Consider the following 19,326-nt stretch of genomic DNA (forward strand, 5'->3'; position numbering starts at 1 on the left):
AGCATTTATTTAGTTACACGTGCACACAGTCAACAGGTCGAACCCCGTAAGTTATCATACCTTAAGCATTGGTCGAATACGATGTGTAGCCTATTCTATCCTCCGTCAGGATAAATCTGTTTTTTTTTTTTTTGTTTGTTTTTTTTTCAACATTACCGTGAAATGCATGCAATGCAGTGCACTATAACTTACACGAGTGTCGCTTGGTTAACAAGAGGAGTGAATAATATAACGGACGGGTCCTCATGGGTTTTCGGATAGCTACTTGCTTTCCGAAGTGAAATTAGATACAGTGACTAAGGAGAGTGGAACTTCGCGGGGCTTGACAAAGGGTCAATTCCAGCAAACAAGTAAAGAGCTAGGCTCTCTCATCGGTAAAGTTCTGGTTGTAGTCCACAACGACCTCTGTCTCACGTCACTGAGGTCAGGGAGACCAAAGATGGCGACCACCTACTGCAGCTTCAACCTGTGAGTGGCTGTGATTCACCATTATGTTTTGCTTGACATGATTAGTGTTTGCATGTTACAATACCGTAAACACTAGGACAAGGGCGTTATTTGCAGTGTCACTGTCATGTTGGTGGTAGCACTAAGTAGGAAAAGTTAGATGAGTGAAGTTGCTAGTATTCTAACCCAAGCACGATTAACTGTTGGGTATTGCTGGGGAGTTATAAAATTAGACCACAGTTTGCAAACTTAGTTTTGCCGGCTATAGGCAAGAAAGCCTCCTGGGCAGAATTAGTTTAGTTAGGTTAGAACAGGGGTAACCGACCCTGTTCCTGGAGATCTACCGTCCTGCAGGTTTTCATTCCAGCAGTAATAAAGCACACGTCATTCAACAGTTATTTACTAGAGCTAGATGTGCCAAATTAGGGTTGAAATGAAAACCTCCAGGTTTCCTGGTAGATCTACAGGAACATGATTGGTTACCTTACTGGGTAAGGATAACGTTAACTAGGCCTACCTACCCAAAACGTAAATCATACTACTGCCGTGTAGACCATGACGAACCAGTTTCGAACGAGCTGAAGTTATGTAAATTTCGCCATTATGGTTGTGTTGCTGCCTTGTCTTGCACCGCCTGGTTGGATTGTACAGAATGTCTGGTTTTCGTTTTTTTTTATACGTCTGGTTATAGGTCCCAACCGGTAACTGATGGGGGAAATTTACCGGTAGTTTCTAATTAACGCCTGTTTTTTTTCTAATATCTTAGCTTTTTAAAACCCTTTGAAGAGTAGGTTTTTTGGAGCGTTCAAAATTTTAAATCTGTGTTCAATAACTTAATTATTTTTTAAATTACCAGTAGTGATTTTTACATTAATACAATGTTCAGTTCAGAACATTCCAATCATGTATTTGTGGTCTTACGCCTTAGGATTAAGGGAGTGTTTGCTAAAGTACATGGAAATTAGTATTATTATTATTATTATTACAGTGGTATTTAATTACTGTAGGTATCAAGATTCGTGGAGTTTAATTGGTATCGGTATCAACTACCAAAATGTTGGTATTGTGACATCCTTAATTTAGAATATTTCTGACTCTTGGAAAACAAACTCCAGGGTTTCCCCCAGAAAAGTTGTTAGGCCCGGTGGCAAGTATCTTTTGACGGGGGAGTGTCTTTTTTGATGGGGGCCCGGCGCGTTCCAGCGACAGACTGATGGCAGCATTAAGGTAGGGCCCTATAGTTTCTGTGATAACAGAATCACGGACGGAATCGCGAAATTGAGAATTTAAAAAAGCTATAACACAGATTCCATTGGGCCCTACGTTAAGTCAGTGCTAAAAGCTGACTGGAGATTTGAAAATATAACTAGGCCTACGTAATGTGAATGTTGTTATAAATAAGTCATTTATTCAACCCACATTTAAAAAAATCAACAACTATTTACAGCACAGCATAGTCTTACAAAGAATCTGACAACAATGTACAGACTTGGAATGCTGTGTTTTCAACAACAACAAAATAAATTAAATTAAATTAAAATAAATAATATCAAAGTTTTTGCACTCTACAAAAAACTTGTATTCAAGTCTTGATTGGCTACTGAATCTTACAACAAGCCTTGGAATGCTGGGCACATTTAAATAGGGATGGGAATCGCGAACCGGTTCCAAGTCGTCCTATTCATTGGAATCGTATGGCTCCGAGCTTATCGATTCCGCTTAGAAGCCAGCATCTTTTTACGACAGCTGCGCGTTGCAAAACAACGACGTAACGCCTTGGGGGAGGCACGCACGCAGGCAGCCTCTCTCAGGTGTTTGTTTTGGACGGCAGCTGTTACAACAAATTTGATCCGGGCTGCCAGCCTTGATACATTCTGTTGCGATAAAGATTCTAGACAACTCAGCAATTTCTCGGGATTAACAGGTTATTTTCTAGCCTGAAATGCGATCGTATTACTAAATGGCTACACATGTCATGTAATGTGCAAGCAGTTGGCTATCTCCCTGGATATGAAGTAAATGTTTTTACCAATAAATAACAATAATAATAATAATAATAATAATAATAATAATAATAAATGCGATTTTATCCATGGAAATATCTATACAAAAAGGCTAAATAAATGTGTTTGTGATTGACGTCGTCGTAGATGCCAGAAGGAAATGTCACTGATAAAAATAAAAAAAAGGTTTGCTCTCTTTGCAGTGGTTTGGGCTGGAAACGAGCTGTAAGAGCGGGATATGCTCAACGCTGCCTACAGATTGGCTACTGAATTTTACAACAATTTACAGCCTTGGAATGCTGGGCACATTTCAACAACAACAAAACATCTATAAGTATCTGTGTTACTGACTGTTTGGCTAGCTAGCCAAGTTAGCTAAATGACCACGTTGTCGTGCACATTAGTGTCATGAAGCTAACATTATTATTAAACAAGTGAAGTCGTTATTTCGATGGCGATTAATAAATCATTTAATGTTGCAATGTATCGAACGTTACCTTCATGCTACTAGTTTAACGTTACCTACACACTGCTTAACTTAATATAAAAATAATGTACTTACCGACGAGATGAAGTGATAACACAGTTTGTAACGAGGTTAGTTAGCCTACTAAAGAAATGGTGCCTTGCTAGGTACCGTTAGCTTGTGATAGTTGGAAGCATCAAGTGTTGAATGTCACTCTATGCCCAATGAGGTTAAAGAACAGACCTGCTGTTTTCCTATAGTGCGTTCACGTTTTAACCAACAGATGTCGCCGGTGAGCTTTCCAACCGAGCCGCCCCACTGTAGCTGTAGTTTAAAAAACATCTTAAAAATACATTTTAAAAAAAATCCCTGATGCTTAGTTCAGAACATTCCATTCAGAACATTTGCAATACACTGGCGGAAACCCTGAAACTCTCATGGGTTGTTGCGTCCAGCCAATAGAACATGCCCATTTTTCAGCACTGTTGAGAATGAGAAATTTGACAATAAGAGATAGACGAGTCTAGGTACTTCCTTTCCACCCACCTGTAATGGTGACAGTCCCTGGCACATTTCTGTCACTTGTGATTTGCACTTTATAACTTTTCTTTCACAGTCATGTCATTTTGCAGGGCCCTTTCATTCAGATCGAGGGGCCTCCAGTCCTGATCTGAAGGAAGAGACTTGATGACAAGGCTTCTTCATAGACTGTCGTCATCTGCATATTGAACAAAACCTGTGTCATCAAGGAATGTGTTCCTTGAGCTCATAAAGAGCATGAAGGAATTTGTATCCCACAAGGCCTTAACCAACAGTCTCTAATGAGTCAGGAACCTGGGGGTCCCGCAAATGAATTACAGTGTGCTTCACATCCTCAAAGGAACGCAGTGCATTATTCTTTCAGGGGGCTCTGAATTCCTGCCAACTCCCCTGCCACTGGCTTGTGTAATTAATTTGCTTATCTCCATCCTTCTTGCAGGCAATGTATTGCCCATCCACATTACTTAAAAATATTGTCTGTGCATCATGGCTGTAAAAGTCTTTAGAAATGACTCCGCAGTGGGAGAACAGCAATCGGGGCAGACAACCTTGATCAAATTCAGTGGGTGTGACCTTTTAGCCAGGAGGTCTAACACACACGCATAATAAATGGTAAGGTAGTATGAATTTTAAAATGATGAACTAACAGAGCAGAGTTGGTGGATGATAAACAGGAGCATTTTAATTTCAGAGCAAATCTGCTTGAATGAAATCATTAAGGTTTTATGAAATCAATGCATTTTTTGAATTTTTTATCAAAATCAAATTTATCAATTCCCTTGCCATTTCATCAACTCCATTTTTATTGAGGATTTTTTGTTACTTCCACTCATCAGTAGTTGCCACTTTCCCTGGTTCTGTAGTCAGGAAGATTTGTGTTGCTGTGGAGGAGCTGGCTGATGCAGTGAATGGCCCTGTTTCTGACTGGCCTCTGTCCAATCGTGTCTGTCACCTCTTCATTTTCCTCAGAATTTGATCATTTGTATCATCTTAACTAGATAAAAACACTTGGGAATAAGTGGGCTGACTGGACAAAAGTTCAAGTGGAAATACTTAGGCCTATCAGTGAGGGGAGAGTGGTTCAGAGTCTGTGGATGCGACAGTACTGTATATCTCTGTGTAAAGCTGCTTTATGTCAGGGTTCTGTGTCTTCCCCCTGTTATTCCTGGTTGGGCCGCCAGAGGGCGGCATCTCTGCTTTGTGTCCTGTTTAATTGTTTTATTGTTTTCAGTCTTCTAATTATTGGTTTCTTATTGTCTCGTGTTTCCTTCCCTCTCTGTGGCCTGATTGTTCATTGTGCCCTCCTGTGTCTCGTCTGCGTCGTGTCTATTTAAGTCTCCCTTCTCCCTGACTCAGGTGCTGGATCCTTGCCTGCCCGTTGCCCGTTGCCCGTTGCCCGTTGCCTGTTGCCTGTTGCCTGCGTGCTTGCCTGCCTGCCTGCTTGTTGCCTGCTTTTGGAGTTTGTTGGTTTGTTTGATTGTGCCTTTGAGCGTTTTTCGTTCCTGAGTGTTCCTGCTCCTGTTCTGTTCTTTACGTGTTTTCGGTCTTTTGTATTTTCTTGTTCCCCGCTTTTTGAAGTTTTTTCTTTGTTATATCCGCCCTGCGAGGCTTTCTGTTCCCTTTGTTCCCCCATTTGCAAGTAAAGTCTTTGTTTTGCCTATTTTGGAGTTTTGTGTTTTTCCCTACACTCTGCATTTGGGTCCATTCCCGCGCCCCACCCTGACACCATTTCACCCCATTTTCTTTGGACAAAATCCAGTACTGAGTGCAGAAGGCCTAAGATGTGAAATTACAGAGTTTTGTAGTTGCAACTCAGTAAAGCACATTTTATCTAATGTCCCATTTATGTGCTTTTTCCAATTCTCTCTCGCCTCTTCTTCCCTTCTTCCAGATGAGGTGTTCTATCTGACCATATTTTTTCTTCGCAGGCAAACGACCCCTGAGAAGTTTTACATAGAGGCCTGTGATGAGGGTGCCAGCGATGTTTTGGTTATTGATAGGGTCTCCAATGACATGACACTCACAGGTGCTGTACAACAAACTGGGCAGGGCTGTGCATTGCGGGTTCAGGTAAACAGGAGACACCTATCTGTCAAGGAAATATGATTTCAATTTCCAGACCCAAATTTACCACCTCTGCTTTTTCCTGTCCATTTGCTTGGATTACTTTTGTGAAACAAAATAGTTTTTCATTAGCAGATTCACATAATACCAGGACCATCTACCCTGAATTAGACATGATTGTGCCTTGCATACAAATAAGGAAAGAGGGCCTTTCCTGCAAGAGGCCCATCATTTAGTGATAAAGCTCTTGCAGGATTGTACTATGTGCCATGGCATTCAGGTTCTATTCCCATTTTACTCCTACTGTAGCTTATTGTGTCTCCATATCAAGCTAGCCTGATATGCTTTATACATATCTGTATTAGGGCTGTCCCCTCAAATGCCAAAGAAAATATAACCATTCAAATACACAGTATTCGGTATATACACTGTACAAAAGTACAATATTCATGGTCCACCAGAGGTAAAACTCAATGTAAGTTATACACAGGCAGTGCCTTAAAGGAATAGTTCTCGAATCCAATTTATTTTAGGGTAAACTAGGTCTATCTCTTTAACGATTATTGAGTGAACTTCACTTTCCTTGGATGTACTATACTGTAATACATTTTATGATTTGCAGCAAACATGAAAGCTATTTTATGGGCATAAAATGCACATTCAAAACATAATGTATGAACAAGAGCAAAGTTACTATACAATTACTGGTTTTGATGACCAGATTCATTAATCTGGGCCAGTAGTAGTTGGTCTTAGTTGGTCTTAGGCTTATGTGCTGTTACCTTGCATGAAGACTCATAAGAGATTTCTGCTCTTTTATGTATTAAAGATGTTGGTGATTATGTAGCTGTTATCTTTGCACTTATCTCATCCAGTGATGGTGATTGTATGTCATGTCTTTGTGCTGGTCTCTCCCAGTGATAGAGATTATGTAGCCTAGTTATTGTCTTTGTGCATGTCTCTCCCAGTAATGATGATTGTGTCGGTGATGTCTTTGTGCCGGTCTCTCCCCAGTGAGGAAGGATGTTCCTCCATCAGCTCTCTCCCAACCTATCTGTGGGATCTTGGGGACCATACGCCTTATGGCAGGTATGTCCACGCAAGGAGGATTTGTTGCATTCATTGACTTTCAGGGCTTCTATTTATTTTATTAACATTTGTTTCTTTTGACATTCTCTTGGTTATCATTTATTCAAATGGACTGCATTTATATAGCGCTTTTATCCAAAGCGCTTTACAATTGATGCCTCTCATTCGCCAGAGCAGTTAGAGGTTAGGGGTTAGGTGTCTTGCTCAAGGACACTTCGACATGCCCAGGGCGGGGTTTGAACCGGCAACCCTCCGACTGCCAGACAATCGGTCTTACCTCCTGAGCTATATCGCCCCTACAACGTTGGTGTAATTTAATGACAGTGGACATAACGTTGGTGTAATTTAATGACAGTGATTTGGCTTTGTGACATGGGCCAAATATACCTTTATGAATATAAAATATGAAACGCTATTTACTGATATATCAGATGGTTTGGTACCCTATTTAAGAGGCTGCTATGTTCTTACATTCTCTCCCCCAAGGTATGTACCTCATCATCGTCACCAAGAAGAGCAAGGTGGGAGATCTCTTGGGTCATACTGTGTGGAAGGCCACTGACTTTCAAGTGATCTCATACAAGAAGACCATCTTGCACTTAACAGAAAGCCAGGTAATGGTGCATAAATCCAAGTTTTATAAACAACAAATTCTGTCTCTACTGTATATTAGTTCTCCTGTGGGCACATTGGAGTAAAACAGGAGTAACCCTTCTTAAAGAATTTCTGTCTGAAAGAGAGGAACAAGCCTAATGCTCTTATTTACATCAGCCATCTAACCTTCATCTGCTATTCTTATCCGCTCACACTGTATAACAGAGATTTGGGTGAACAGCACCAGTAGCAACTAGTGGCTTTTTAGAGATGTGAGGGTTTCATGTGTCCCTAGCCTGCTTTTGCTTGGTAAGCAAGTGGTGTGGTTGGGAGTGACTGACAACATGATATTGAGACTCGGTTTTCATTTTCATCTGTCCTGTCATTTGCATGTCAGCTCTGCATGGCCTTTCAGGTGAGTGAGTGTCCTGTCATGTCACTTACAAATGTGTCGGGCAGGGTGTCTAATTTTAGAGGCTGCACTAGCGGAAACGGCCGTCTCTCACAAGTGAGGTATTCTTAGCAGTGTGCATTTTGAAATAGGGGGATTCCTGTTTATATTGTATTATAAATACTCATATGTTTTTAATCTATGTATTTGTACTACTTCACATTCTCTGAGGCGGCACATTATTTGGAAGGGTTTATGTTGAGTGTTCCAGTGCACACATTATGAATATCTTGAACCAGTAATTGTGACTGAAGTAATTCACACAATTAAAAGAAGGATGCTACTGGGTGGATTGTTTGGTTAAGGCACCACACTGTGGTGCAAGGATGAGCCCACGGATTTGGATCAAATCCAGTCTGTGCTGTTGCTGGCTGTGGCTGGTAGCCATAGGGCGACTGGAGATTGTATCACCTGGGATATCTGCCTCTCATTGCTCTTTAGCAACTTCCACTGGTTGATCGGACACCAGTGGACTGCATGTCAAAGCCACATTTGACATTTGAGTTTGTTAATATTTGAAATTAAGAGAGGGTGTAATTGGACCTTCGTAAACAGAATATCTTCCTCTTTCACTGAAGTCTTCACAGCCCAGCTATCGTTGATCTTCTGACCCCTTCTCTCCACTTCCCTCCCACGCACAGATGCAGAACAACAAGACCTTCCTGTCCATGCTCCATGGTGTGCTGACCACAGATGGCTTCTACTTCTCCACAGACTATGATCTGACTCATTCACTGCAGCGCCTGGCCTACACCAGCCCAGAGTTTCAGGGGATGAGCCTGTTAGAGAGGGTGAGGGAACAAGGTCCAGGAGACACCATTTTAACATCATTTTAACACCATTTCAACCATTAACAACACCCCATCACATGTTTGGAAACAGCAGCTTTTCCTTTGTCGTAACCTTTTATACCAGAAGCTATCTGCTGTCCGTATTGTTACCATTTTCATTGTGCTAGGCAAAGCTGGCACTTATCCTCTGATAGGAATTTGTAGGTCTACAGTTGTGTATAAAAACATGTTATTTTTTTAGTACATTGAATATGGTTTAGCCTATAGGTTAGCTGCTTAATCTACTGGAACAACTAGCTAACAATTTATTTTTGATAATTTACATAATTCCATTTTTGTCAGATAACAGACTGTTTTAGGGTTCTGATTTGTTGTATTTGATTGGTTGTCTCTTCTGTTAACAGGCAGATCAGAGATTCGTTTGGAACCGACATCTCCTGAGAGAATTCATTGCACAACCAGAGGTTATGATCACAATGTTTTTAAAAATAATTACTATATTGTCACCTTTAACAACTAGACTAGATAATTAATGTAATGTAATTATGTGAGCATAATTGTGTATCTTATTGTTTGATGTGCAGTTCTGCTGGCCTCACCTACATTTTACACTCTTATCACTACTAATTATTCTTGATATCACCTTGCTTAGATTGGTTTAAGATGTATACATTTCACATTAAAGTTCCAGAAATGTTATGAAAACATGAAGCTTTTTTGGGCAATGTTGATGTTGCCGCCCATTTATGTTCAAGTCGGTTGTTGAATGTGACTTATGCCGTTTATAAAGCCTGTATTTCAATGACCTCTGTAGTTGCTGCTACCCTACATCTTGTAAATGCCTGGATTTTATCAGATTATTTGCTTGTCCTGCTGTGAGCGATTTTATAGTTATGTCTCTTCCTAGATGATTTCCCCCGTCATTTCCCTACATCAAAGCAATTCTAACGTGGTTATTTTGTCACGGTGCTGTATTCGCCCTGCAAAATTGATCAGTGCTAATGCAGTCTGATATTGTCTGCCTGCTTTGTTTTTCATCATCCATAGAATGCATTTGTTTTTCTAAACCGGGGCAGGTGCTGAAGGGGAAGAGGTCTTCAATTTAGGCAGTCATGATTAATATAACCGTTAAAAGCCATGTGCATATCATAGAATGGCTGCGCAACTAGAAAATAGCTCTTCACTTTACCCATTATTATTTTTGGAAACATGGCTGCGAAGATAATATGTTTTGAGAGCGGCTACTTGGCTGGTTTTAATGTTTTGGAGGTGGGATAAAAGGAACAAAATTAACCAGCTTTTTATTTCATTCAAATCAAGTTCCGGAACGTTATGTTGCAGGAGAAACAAAAGAACAGAAATGAACAAATTTTAAAAAATTGTTTTAAGCATGGGTATGGTGGTTTATTTTCTCTGAAAAGGGTTTTTAAGTATAGAATTTAATTTTTCCCCCACAGCTCCATAGGTTTGTATATCCCATACTCCATGGATGTATCCTTTTACTGTCCTCTTTCAAATCGGAGTATCTTATTCGAGCTTCAGAATGTTGAAGTGGACTCTGTAACAGAGCTGAGCACTCAGGCATTTCACCTCCTTGAAAAGAGGAATTGTTTGTAAAATTTTAAAAACTGGGTGTTCCATGTTCTCTACAATTGAATGTAGTTGATGTCTATTTTATTGTAAATGCTCCCATGATGATAGCTTTGGGAATGGTTCAGTCTTTTCTAAAAATAATTAAATATAGTGAAGTGCATGAAAATGCTGATTTCAGTGTCTTTCAACTGAAGCACAAGCGCAAAGAACAGGGATCAAAGTGCAGTAATTCCTTTCAGGGAGGCAGTATAGTTTCAAGAGAATAAGCAAGTGCAAGAAGTGCAGACTTGATTACAACTGGGCAAGTATCCAATTGAACATTAACCAAAGGTACACAGCTTCATGTATACCAGGAAGTTCAGGCTCAGGACGGGGGTGTTTGGCAGGTGGAAAGCTGCTAGACGTCCCACGGGTGCAGAACAGAGGGATTTGGATGGTGTACAGTGTCTGATGTTGTTTTGCAAGCATAGAGGGGTAATCCCCTTAGCAGCTCAGTAGACAGTAAACCATGGTTTTAAATTTGTTGGAAGCACTTATTGAATAGCCAGTGGATGGTAGTGATGAGGGGGGTGACATGGGAGTATTTTAAATCAGGTAAGCAGCAGTATTCTGGAGGAGCTTCAGAATCCTGATGGCAGAAGCATGGAGGCCTGTGAAGAGGGAGGGAGCAGTCCAGTCGAGAGAAGACCAGAGTCTGAACCAGAGCCTGGATTGAGTTGGTGATGAGGAACAGACAGATTCTCCGGATGTTGTAGAGGAAGAATCTGCATGCCCAGCCCAACGCCACACTGTTCTTGGTGTTGTTTAGTTTGTTGACTAGCATCATGCTGACATGGTGGTGTCTACCAGCTTGAAAGAGCTGTTACATAGTGAGGAAGACATGGCAGCTTTTTTTAGTTGACATCAGTGTTTGCTAGGTTTTGTGACTTTTTAAAAGAGTTGACCTTTGACCCTGTGCTCCAGTTATGACTATGACCACCTGCTGTATTAATGGAAAGATCTTTGAGTGGACTCTCATCTCCAGGAGGAGCTGCTATCGGGCAGGGGTGCGCTACTATGTGAGAGGTTAGGGACATTATCAATCAGGTTGGCATGTGAAAAGAACATAAATAAACTTGATAAGGAGATCAGATAATTGACAATTTAGTTTACTTGCCCCACCTCTCATTGTGCCTCACTTCTTCTGCCTACCTCTGGGGTGTGTTTTCCCTTTAGGCATTGACTCTGAAGGCTATGCTGCCAACTTTGTTGAAACAGAACAGATCATTCAATACAGTGGCTTCAAGGCTTCATTTGTACAGGTGAGAACATTAATTATTGTAGCACGATAGCACATCAACTGGAATATTATCTTATTATGTTTAAGCTACTTACACTTGTTATGAACAGTTTGCATCCATAAAAATAAAATGAAATTTTGAAATACAAAGGCAACACTTAATGGACTAATCCTACAATGGTCAGAACATTATATCCAGTCTTGTTTTTCACCTCTTGGAATATATGATAGAAACATGCATTTGGAACCTGTGAGCTTGTCCACTATAGGAGTCATTGTTGGGTCATTAACTACGATTTTTATACAGACTTTTAACTTCTACATTTAGGCATTAAGCAGATGCTCTTATGCAGAGTGACTTGCATAAGAATTAAAATACAGATTTTGCTGCTGATTCGAACTTATTCCAGCTTTGATCTTTGAAAAATTATTTAAAGTAATATTTTTCTAGATTTCTGCTGGATAATTATGATGTAGAACTGAATTACATTTCACAAAGAAACGTACATTATTCCTGACATTTTTATATTATTGTTAATCTTCTCCCCTTTTGAGTAAGGCTATATGCAAATCATCTACCCCCCTTCCTTTTTTAGACTCGAGGCTCCATTCCATTCTACTGGTCTCAGAGGCCAAACCTCATGTATAAGCCGACACCGCAAATCAGCAGAACCATCAATCATGTACGTGGCTACCGCTGTATCATTTCCTCTTTGCTAGGTCTGAAATACAGCCCAGGTCTTTCCCTGCTTTTCTTTTTCATCTGCCCACATATGTCCTGTAGGTGTGATATGTGAATTTCCTGTGGTTGTATTGAGTTGCAGCAGTATGATCGCAAGAACACTTAAAATGTTCATGTGCTTCATGTGTGGAAATCGTGCTGGAGTGGAAGCCTTCATATAATTTCTCAGCAGCTTTGTTTCTCTAGCCCCAGGTAATGGAATTGTCTGACTCACCTCTCTGGCTGACTTTCTTTCCCAGCTGGATGGGTTCCAAAGGCATTTTGACTCCCAAATAGCCCTGTATGGGAAACAAGTTATTTTAAACCTGGTAGGCTGTCTTTAATTTAACTCCTCATTGGCATTGATTTCTCATAGGCTGTTATGAATTATTAGCAGAATATTAAATATTTAGTATGTTTCTTTTGCTGTTGATTTTTCAGGTGAACCAGAAAGGCTGTGAAAAACCACTGGAACAGGCATTCTCCGAAATGGTGTCTAACCTTGCTAATGGTATGGTCAGGTGAGGGATCTACTTCCATAATATGCCTTCCTTTCCTCACCTCCACACACTAATTACTTTTACTTTAACTTTCAGTTAAATGGAATGGTACATGTTGCTTTCTTACTTTCCTGCTAATTTTTAGCTTTTTCTTTTGCCTATTCCAGGTACATTGCCTTTGACTTCCACAAGGAGTGCAGCCGAATGAGGTGGGACCGGCTGCAGATTTTGGTGGACGCTGTTTCTGCAATGCAGGATGAATTTGGGTATGGTTTTAGGATTTGTTCTCCACAGTGTACATTAGGAATTTCCAGAGGTAGAATTTGATGAATATCACATTGTATTTGAAAGTCGGTTATACTTCAATGTAAGTGTGACATTTCCACAAAGAAATTTACGAATAAACATTTTTGGTGGGGGGCTCATTTGGTCCAGTGGATTCAGTGATGCACATGAAAATTCTCTTCTTACAGTATGAAATATAGGGAGAATAGAAAGAATGAGATGAAAATATAATAATTGTTATGTTTAAAAAAAGAAATGTCAGCTAATTAAAATGCAGTTTAAATCTGTTTGGTTACATTGCCCTGTTGCTTATTGTGCAGCTACTTCATGGTGGACCCTGAGGGTAAGGTGCTGATGCAGCAGGACGGAACATTCCGTAGCAACTGCATGGACTGCTTGGACCGGACCAACGTTATCCAGAGCCTGCTGGCCCGTCGGTCCCTGCAGTTCCAGCTGCAGGTGAGAGCTCCGCACTGCCCCACACACACTCCGCACTGCCCCTCCCACCACTGCAGATATGTATGTACCCATCTGAGCCAATTGGAGGCATTGTGAATAGAGGGAAGCCAATAAAAAGATGTCAGCTCTATTGTACTATTATGTCCATTTTATACTGTTGATTTACTACATGCAGCACATTAATTATGAGTGCAAAGGAGTTGGTTGCTTTGCATCATCTCTCCACACAAGGTTGTCCATTCTTATCCAAAAAGGGCCGGTGTGGGTGCAGGTTTTTGTTTTAGCCCAGGACTAGGACACCTGAGTCTACGTACCAAGGTCTTGATTGAAGACCTTGATTCGTTAATTACTTGAATCAAGTGTCCTAGTGCTGGGCTAAAACAAAAAACACTGCACCTACATCGGCCATTTTTGAATAAGACTGGATGCCCCTGCTCTAGCACCATAGCCTGTTACTGAGTCGAAGTGGGTCAGAGTATATCCTTGTGCTCTGCTTTGACTCCGCTGTAGTCAGGGATGACAATAATAATAATAAGAAGAAAATTATTGTAAGGCACCTTTCATACAGTAAAGTTGCACAGCGTGCTTTACAGAAATAATAAAACAAAGGTAATATAATAAAACTGCAAGATACAGAATAGATTCAAAGGTTCAAAACTAGAGTTACACCAGAAATTGATAACATACTAACAGAGAGAGCTAAGTTAATGCTCTTCTTTTTTTGTTGGAGGGTGAATGTATAAGGTGCCAAATAATGCTTGAAGATATTGTCTGAAGACAAAGATACAGTTGGTGTGGAAAGATGTGGCCATTTTTCTGTACAGATCTATGGGTAATCACAGGTTGTTTTTTGCAAGTGTGTTTCCAGGGCTTACTAAACAGCTTTGTGTGAGGCTTCCCTTCACACGGATATCTTATCCCTGCTACTGATTTGACAGAGCCTGGGAGTTCTCCATGCAGGGCAGAGGATTGAAGAGCAGACAGATTTTGAGAAGATGTATAAGAATGGTAAGCCCAGCTTTAACCTTTAACGTTCCTACAAACATCCCTGGTAAAGATATCCCTGTCCATACAGGCTCGTATACAGGCACACAAACACACAGCTCTGATTGATTCTGTCTTCTACCTGCAGCCTGGGCAGATAATGCCAATGCATGTGCCAAACAGTACGCTGGCACTGGGGCCTTGAAAACAGACTTCACAAGGTAGCCCGGAAAAAATCCTCTGCATTGCATTTGGCTTGTTCCGACTAATAGCATAGCAGTATTACAGGAAGAAAGAGACCATTTCTTTGAAGAGAAAAATACTGAAGGAGTAAAGCATGCCTATGTACATAGTAATCATGTCTCATGTGTTTACATGCATCTGAGTTTTATGTAGTAATGTCAATTGGAAAATTTTTCCACACTGAACCACATGTTAAATATTGCTGTGAACTCTTTGAGGCTCTGTGAGGCTGGTGTGGTCTTCTCTTCATGGTAGTCTTTGACACATCTATGCTTGCTTCCTGCAGAGTGATTTTGATCAGTTGAAAGGGGGTTTCTCTTCACAATTTAAAGTATTCTTTGGCCATCCACAGTGGTCTTCCGTAGTCTACCAGGTCGTTCAGTATTGCTGAGCTCACCAGTGACACCTCCAATGTTTTGGCTATATCTCTGATTCAGATTTTTTCCAGCTTCATGATGGCCTTATTTACTGGCATTTACACTCATTTGGCCCTCATGGTGTGAGACAATGACACCAGATACCAAATGCAAAATCCACCATAGACTTTTCGTTAGCTTTCTAGTACTAAAGTACTAATCTTGCAAAAGACACACATGGCCAAGAAACAGCTGCGCAGCCAATTTTCCGATTAATTTTGGTCCCCAAAAATGGGAGGATTAAAATGTATCAAAAAGGGCTGTAATTCCTACAAGGATCACCAATATGGATGTAAATACCCTCAAATTAAAGCTGACAGTGCACTTCAACCTCACATTCCTTGTTTTATTTATAACCCAATGTGCTGGAGTAGAGTCAATACAACATAAATTGCTTCATTGTCCCAATCGGTAGCATGATCTGTGCTGATGAAGGTGATGACAATGAGTGCAAAAATTGTGTTAATACTGGTGTGGTGATGTTAGTGCTGGTGCTGAGAGGTGCATGTTCAAATTCACATTTAGATTCAAATGGAGCTTTATTGGCAGGAAAATTAAACTGCTTCCAAAGCATGGTAAAGAAGTTCACAAATATTAAAGTGGCAGTTTAAACAACAATGATGTGCTGTATGTGATGGGAACCATATCCTCTTTCTGCTCCCAGGACAGGGAAGAGGACCCAGTGGGGTCTGGTGATGGATGGCTGGAACTCCTTGATCAGATACATCAAAAATAATTTCTCTGATGGGTTCAGACAGGTACACCCTCCGTAATAACGGAAGGGTCAAACGTCCCTTGAGCTGAGACCTGAGTGGTCAATAAAGTGTGTTTTAATTTTATGATGTTACTGATTAAAAGTCCATTAATTAATGCGGTATATTAATTATTTATCTGTTTGTGATGTAATGTGGCATTAAGAGAGCAAACCACCTGGAGGAGAACCATAATGGTCTGTACTTTCTCGAATTGCCTGTGGGATGCCTTGGGATATGTGTGAATGCGGCTGTGGTTGGACAGTTGGGCATTTCAAACTAGGGTGGGAATTGGACATGATGAGTAACATGTTTGATAACAAAATTATTTTTTTAAAAGAGAGAGCAAATTGTCTCTCATTACATGTTAAAGTTAAAAGCAAGTAACAGTTCATTCACTTCAGGAATTACTTTTAAAGCATATATGCCAAATTTTGTGTTCTGCTAGAATGGCTATCGTCCCAAGCAGTGTATTTTGACTGCATTGCAGCCTGCAAAAACTGGTCATCTGCAATTATGACAGTGACTCGTATATTAAAAAAGTACATCAAATTTAATTGAGAGAGGTGACAGGGTGTCACTGATGAGGCGATACTTACCTGATGTGTGCTCTGTGGCTTCGTCTTTGCAGGATTCCATTGACCTCTTCCTGGGAAATTATGCCGTGGATGAGATGGACTTGGCCACTCCGCTTGATGAGGCAAGAGACTGGAAGTTCCTCACAGTGAGTTTTCATGCATACCCCTGGGGTGCAGAGGGGGTGAAGAGGGTAGAGAGAGGGAGGAATTCAAAGCCACCTGTATCTTGAACATGCCAGAAGCACACACTGACCACTTGCATACATGTACTCACATGCTATAATTTCTCTCTATAGTAGTCTGTAACATGATGCTCTCTTGTGCTTCCAGCTCCCCATCATCATGCTGGTTGCCTTCTCTATGTGTGTTGTTTGCTTCCTCATGGCAGGTAAGGAAACTAGTTGAAGCAGCAAGTGGACCATGTGGACAAGTTACAGTATATACTGTGTATAAACATGCTACTCCGTGTAAGCCCATACAAACCAATACATCATTTACCTTGAATCAGGTGTCTCTGTGTACCCCTCTGCCTGCAGGTGACACATGGACGGAGACCTTAGCCTATGTGCTTTTTTGGGGAACCGCGAGTGTAGGAACAGCTGCTGTTATCCTCTTCAATGGGCAGGAATTTGTGGATGCACCCAAGCTGGTGCAGAAGGAGCAGATGGACTGAATGTGTGTGTGTGGACAGCAGCTCAGTAATACCGACTCCCATTCCCATCAGCACACATGGAGTCTGTACTGACCTGTTACTGTACTCCTCAGTGGGAAGGGTGGAGTTTTCTATTCCAGAGTTCATCTTTCTTGTCCAGCAAGCATCTGGAGTCTGTGCTGGCCTGCTGCTGTCCACACTGTTGTCGGAAAGTGGGGGGTCGGGTGTGTTGTCCCCAACCCCCATAGTTCTGTTTTTAATCTAACACTGTTTGCTGTTCTCTTTATTCCCTCTCCCTCAAACACTGGAGACCTCAGCAGAGTGCCATTGGTGTCTGGAAAGGGTTTATCTGTTAAGTGCCTTTTACTGCCAAATTGCACCTGTGCTTTTGGCAGGTTGTGATGGAGAGGGTGGGGCAGGTGGTGTTAAAAGCTCCTATGTCTTCCTTCAATAACTTAATGTCTTACCAAGCGAGGGGGAAGGCTGTTCTATGGAGAATCATTTCTTGTCTGGTTACTGCACTTTCGACAGATTTATGGAGTTATATTTTCAGATGACCTTTGTTTGGATATGTTTTAGTGGACAGATTCTGCACAACCCTTGAACCATACACATGGAAGGAAACAAGGAAAAAAGTGCATTTATAGATTTGTTGTACATCCGCAGACTGCTTCATTTTCAGAGTTTATTGTATTTATATTTTTTACTATTCTTCAGTTCTTTACTCACTGTTACATTACATTACATTACATTCATTTGGCAGACGCTTTTATCCAAAGCGACGTACAAAAGTGCATTTTCATGATCGTAGACAACTGCTGAACACGGGTTCAGTAAGGTACAATTACTTATTTTGTACAGCTATTCCTAGCCGAGAACAATGAACACTATCCTGGTCTAACATCTGCAAAGCCAACTAGGCAGAAGAACTGTTAAAAGGTCCACAGAGAAATTGTGGGCACTTGGGAAGATGAGGTTTCATGAGTACATTATAGATTAATTTGCCTTGCAAGTTGAGTTTTTATTTTCATTGTCATGAATTTATGTCGTTATTATACTTGTTCCTGAATATAATGAACTTAAAGGGAAAGAGAAGGGACATTCCCATGTAGATGTTTGGACTGCTGTATTTTCTGCATGGTAATTATGACATTTCACAATTCTTGTTCTTGAATTTTAGTGTAGCATTAGACCAAGGTATGCACAGGCTTAATATGGCTATGTACATTATTCTATTAGTGTAAGAAGCAGACAAATGACTGTAAGAGGACTATAGCTGCCTAAAGGGGAGACCAATTAAACATATTATCCGGCTCTGCCTTGATGAGTTGAACAAGAGAAGGAATGTATGCATGTAACTGCTCAATAAGCAAAATGTGGACATGAATTTTGGGATATTCAAATTTTATTCTAAATATAACCTGAGATATTTCAAGTTCTCAGGAATGTACTGCTTACTAAAGCATGCATCACTGGGCCCACCCACCACATGTGCAAGGCCACTGCTGTTATTTTTACTTTTTTATTTTCGTTATGCTTTTGCCACTTTTGAGAAAGGGCCATAAAATGCTAAATCGGACCCCTCGAGAAGCACAGTGTGTCAAATCTTGAAGCAGATGGGCTACAGCAGCAGAAGAGCACACCCAGCTTCCACTCCTGTCAGTTAAGAACAGGAAGATGAGGCTACAATGGGTACATGATCACCAAAACGGACAGTGACTTCAGTTTACTCCAATGGCCTGCACAGTCTCCAGATCTCGATCCAATAGAGCACCTTTTGGATGTACTAGAATGAGGGTTTGCAGCATGAATGCGGGGCTGAAAAATCAGTAGACCTGGAACTGCACACATTCTGTAGAACATACTGCAAGTTTTTGCATGGTATGTGTGCCAGATCTGTCATGTTGGATTTCTTTATGACATACTATCCATCCAGCTGGATACATAAGCAATTTTTATAAAGTGTGTTGTTCAACATGTTTACTTCATCTGTCATTTGAATCGGCAGACCTCTGAGTTGGTCTTCAGCTACTAAAGTACACTGGTCTCTGATCAGTGTTTTCTTGTGGTTTAGACCCAGAAAAACTGGAAGAAAATAATAATAAAAAAAGAACTACAGTAGAACTAAAACAAAACATTCCGGGCATTTAGACTAGGTATACTGAGTTACGAGGGGAAAGTAAAAAATACAAAAGAAAAAAAAATCCCCTTCCCCAGTAATTCCCTAGCTGTGGCCATTAGCCTGACAGAGGATGTTGTGAGGTCCGAGATAGACTTATGCTTCAAAAGAATCATTGCACTGGTCTGTACACACAGGGGTTTTAGCATAAGAAAACGTGACCCGTTTAGCGTGCACCCTACTTTACCTCCACGTGTAAGATGGCGCTGTTGAATTAACACGGCGGTTGTAAAACTTTGT

The 19,326-nt window shown here is 40.8% G+C and overlaps 1 protein-coding gene across 3 annotated transcripts; it reads left to right on the forward strand.

The window, feature by feature from the left end:
- The first annotated feature begins 72 nt into the window (after positions 1 to 72).
- Positions 73 to 19,174, forward strand: LOC135259515 (phosphatidylinositol-3-phosphatase SAC1-B-like). 3 transcript variants are annotated; one of them, XM_064344014.1, is made up of 21 exons: positions 73 to 468; positions 5,385 to 5,482; positions 6,535 to 6,609; positions 7,096 to 7,223; positions 7,601 to 7,618; positions 8,296 to 8,445; positions 8,850 to 8,909; positions 9,903 to 9,936; positions 11,002 to 11,103; positions 11,254 to 11,339; positions 11,914 to 12,000; positions 12,299 to 12,367; positions 12,480 to 12,559; positions 12,706 to 12,804; positions 13,144 to 13,282; positions 14,221 to 14,290; positions 14,415 to 14,487; positions 15,590 to 15,683; positions 16,309 to 16,401; positions 16,586 to 16,643; positions 16,792 to 19,174. In XM_064344014.1, the coding sequence occupies exons 1-21, from the start codon at positions 440 to 442 to the stop codon at positions 16,926 to 16,928; spliced, it is 1,779 nt and encodes a 592-aa protein (XP_064200084.1). In that variant the 5' UTR covers positions 73 to 439; the 3' UTR covers positions 16,929 to 19,174. The 3 variants fall into 3 exon arrangements, with proteins under 3 accessions (XP_064200084.1, XP_064200101.1, XP_064200093.1); XM_064344031.1 differs by having other exon boundaries at positions 79 to 468; positions 5,385 to 5,526; XM_064344023.1 differs by lacking the exon at positions 7,601 to 7,618 and having other exon boundaries at positions 106 to 468.
- Positions 19,175 to 19,326: the final 152 nt, after the last annotated feature.

The sequence above is a fragment of the Anguilla rostrata genome, chromosome 1, assembly GCF_018555375.3.
Source record: "Anguilla rostrata isolate EN2019 chromosome 1, ASM1855537v3, whole genome shotgun sequence".
Classification (NCBI taxonomy): domain Eukaryota; kingdom Metazoa; phylum Chordata; class Actinopteri; order Anguilliformes; family Anguillidae; genus Anguilla; species Anguilla rostrata.

Coding starts and splice junctions, on each gene's coding strand:
- LOC135259515 (XM_064344014.1), top strand. CDS start 440: ATGGCGACCACCTACTGCAGCTTCAACCT. Junction 9,937..11,001: donor ATATCCCATACTCCATGGAT/GTATCCTTTTAC, acceptor CCTGTGCTCCAG/TTATGACTATGACCACCTGC. Junction 14,291..14,414: donor TGAGAAGATGTATAAGAATG/GTAAGCCCAGCT, acceptor TTCTACCTGCAG/CCTGGGCAGATAATGCCAAT.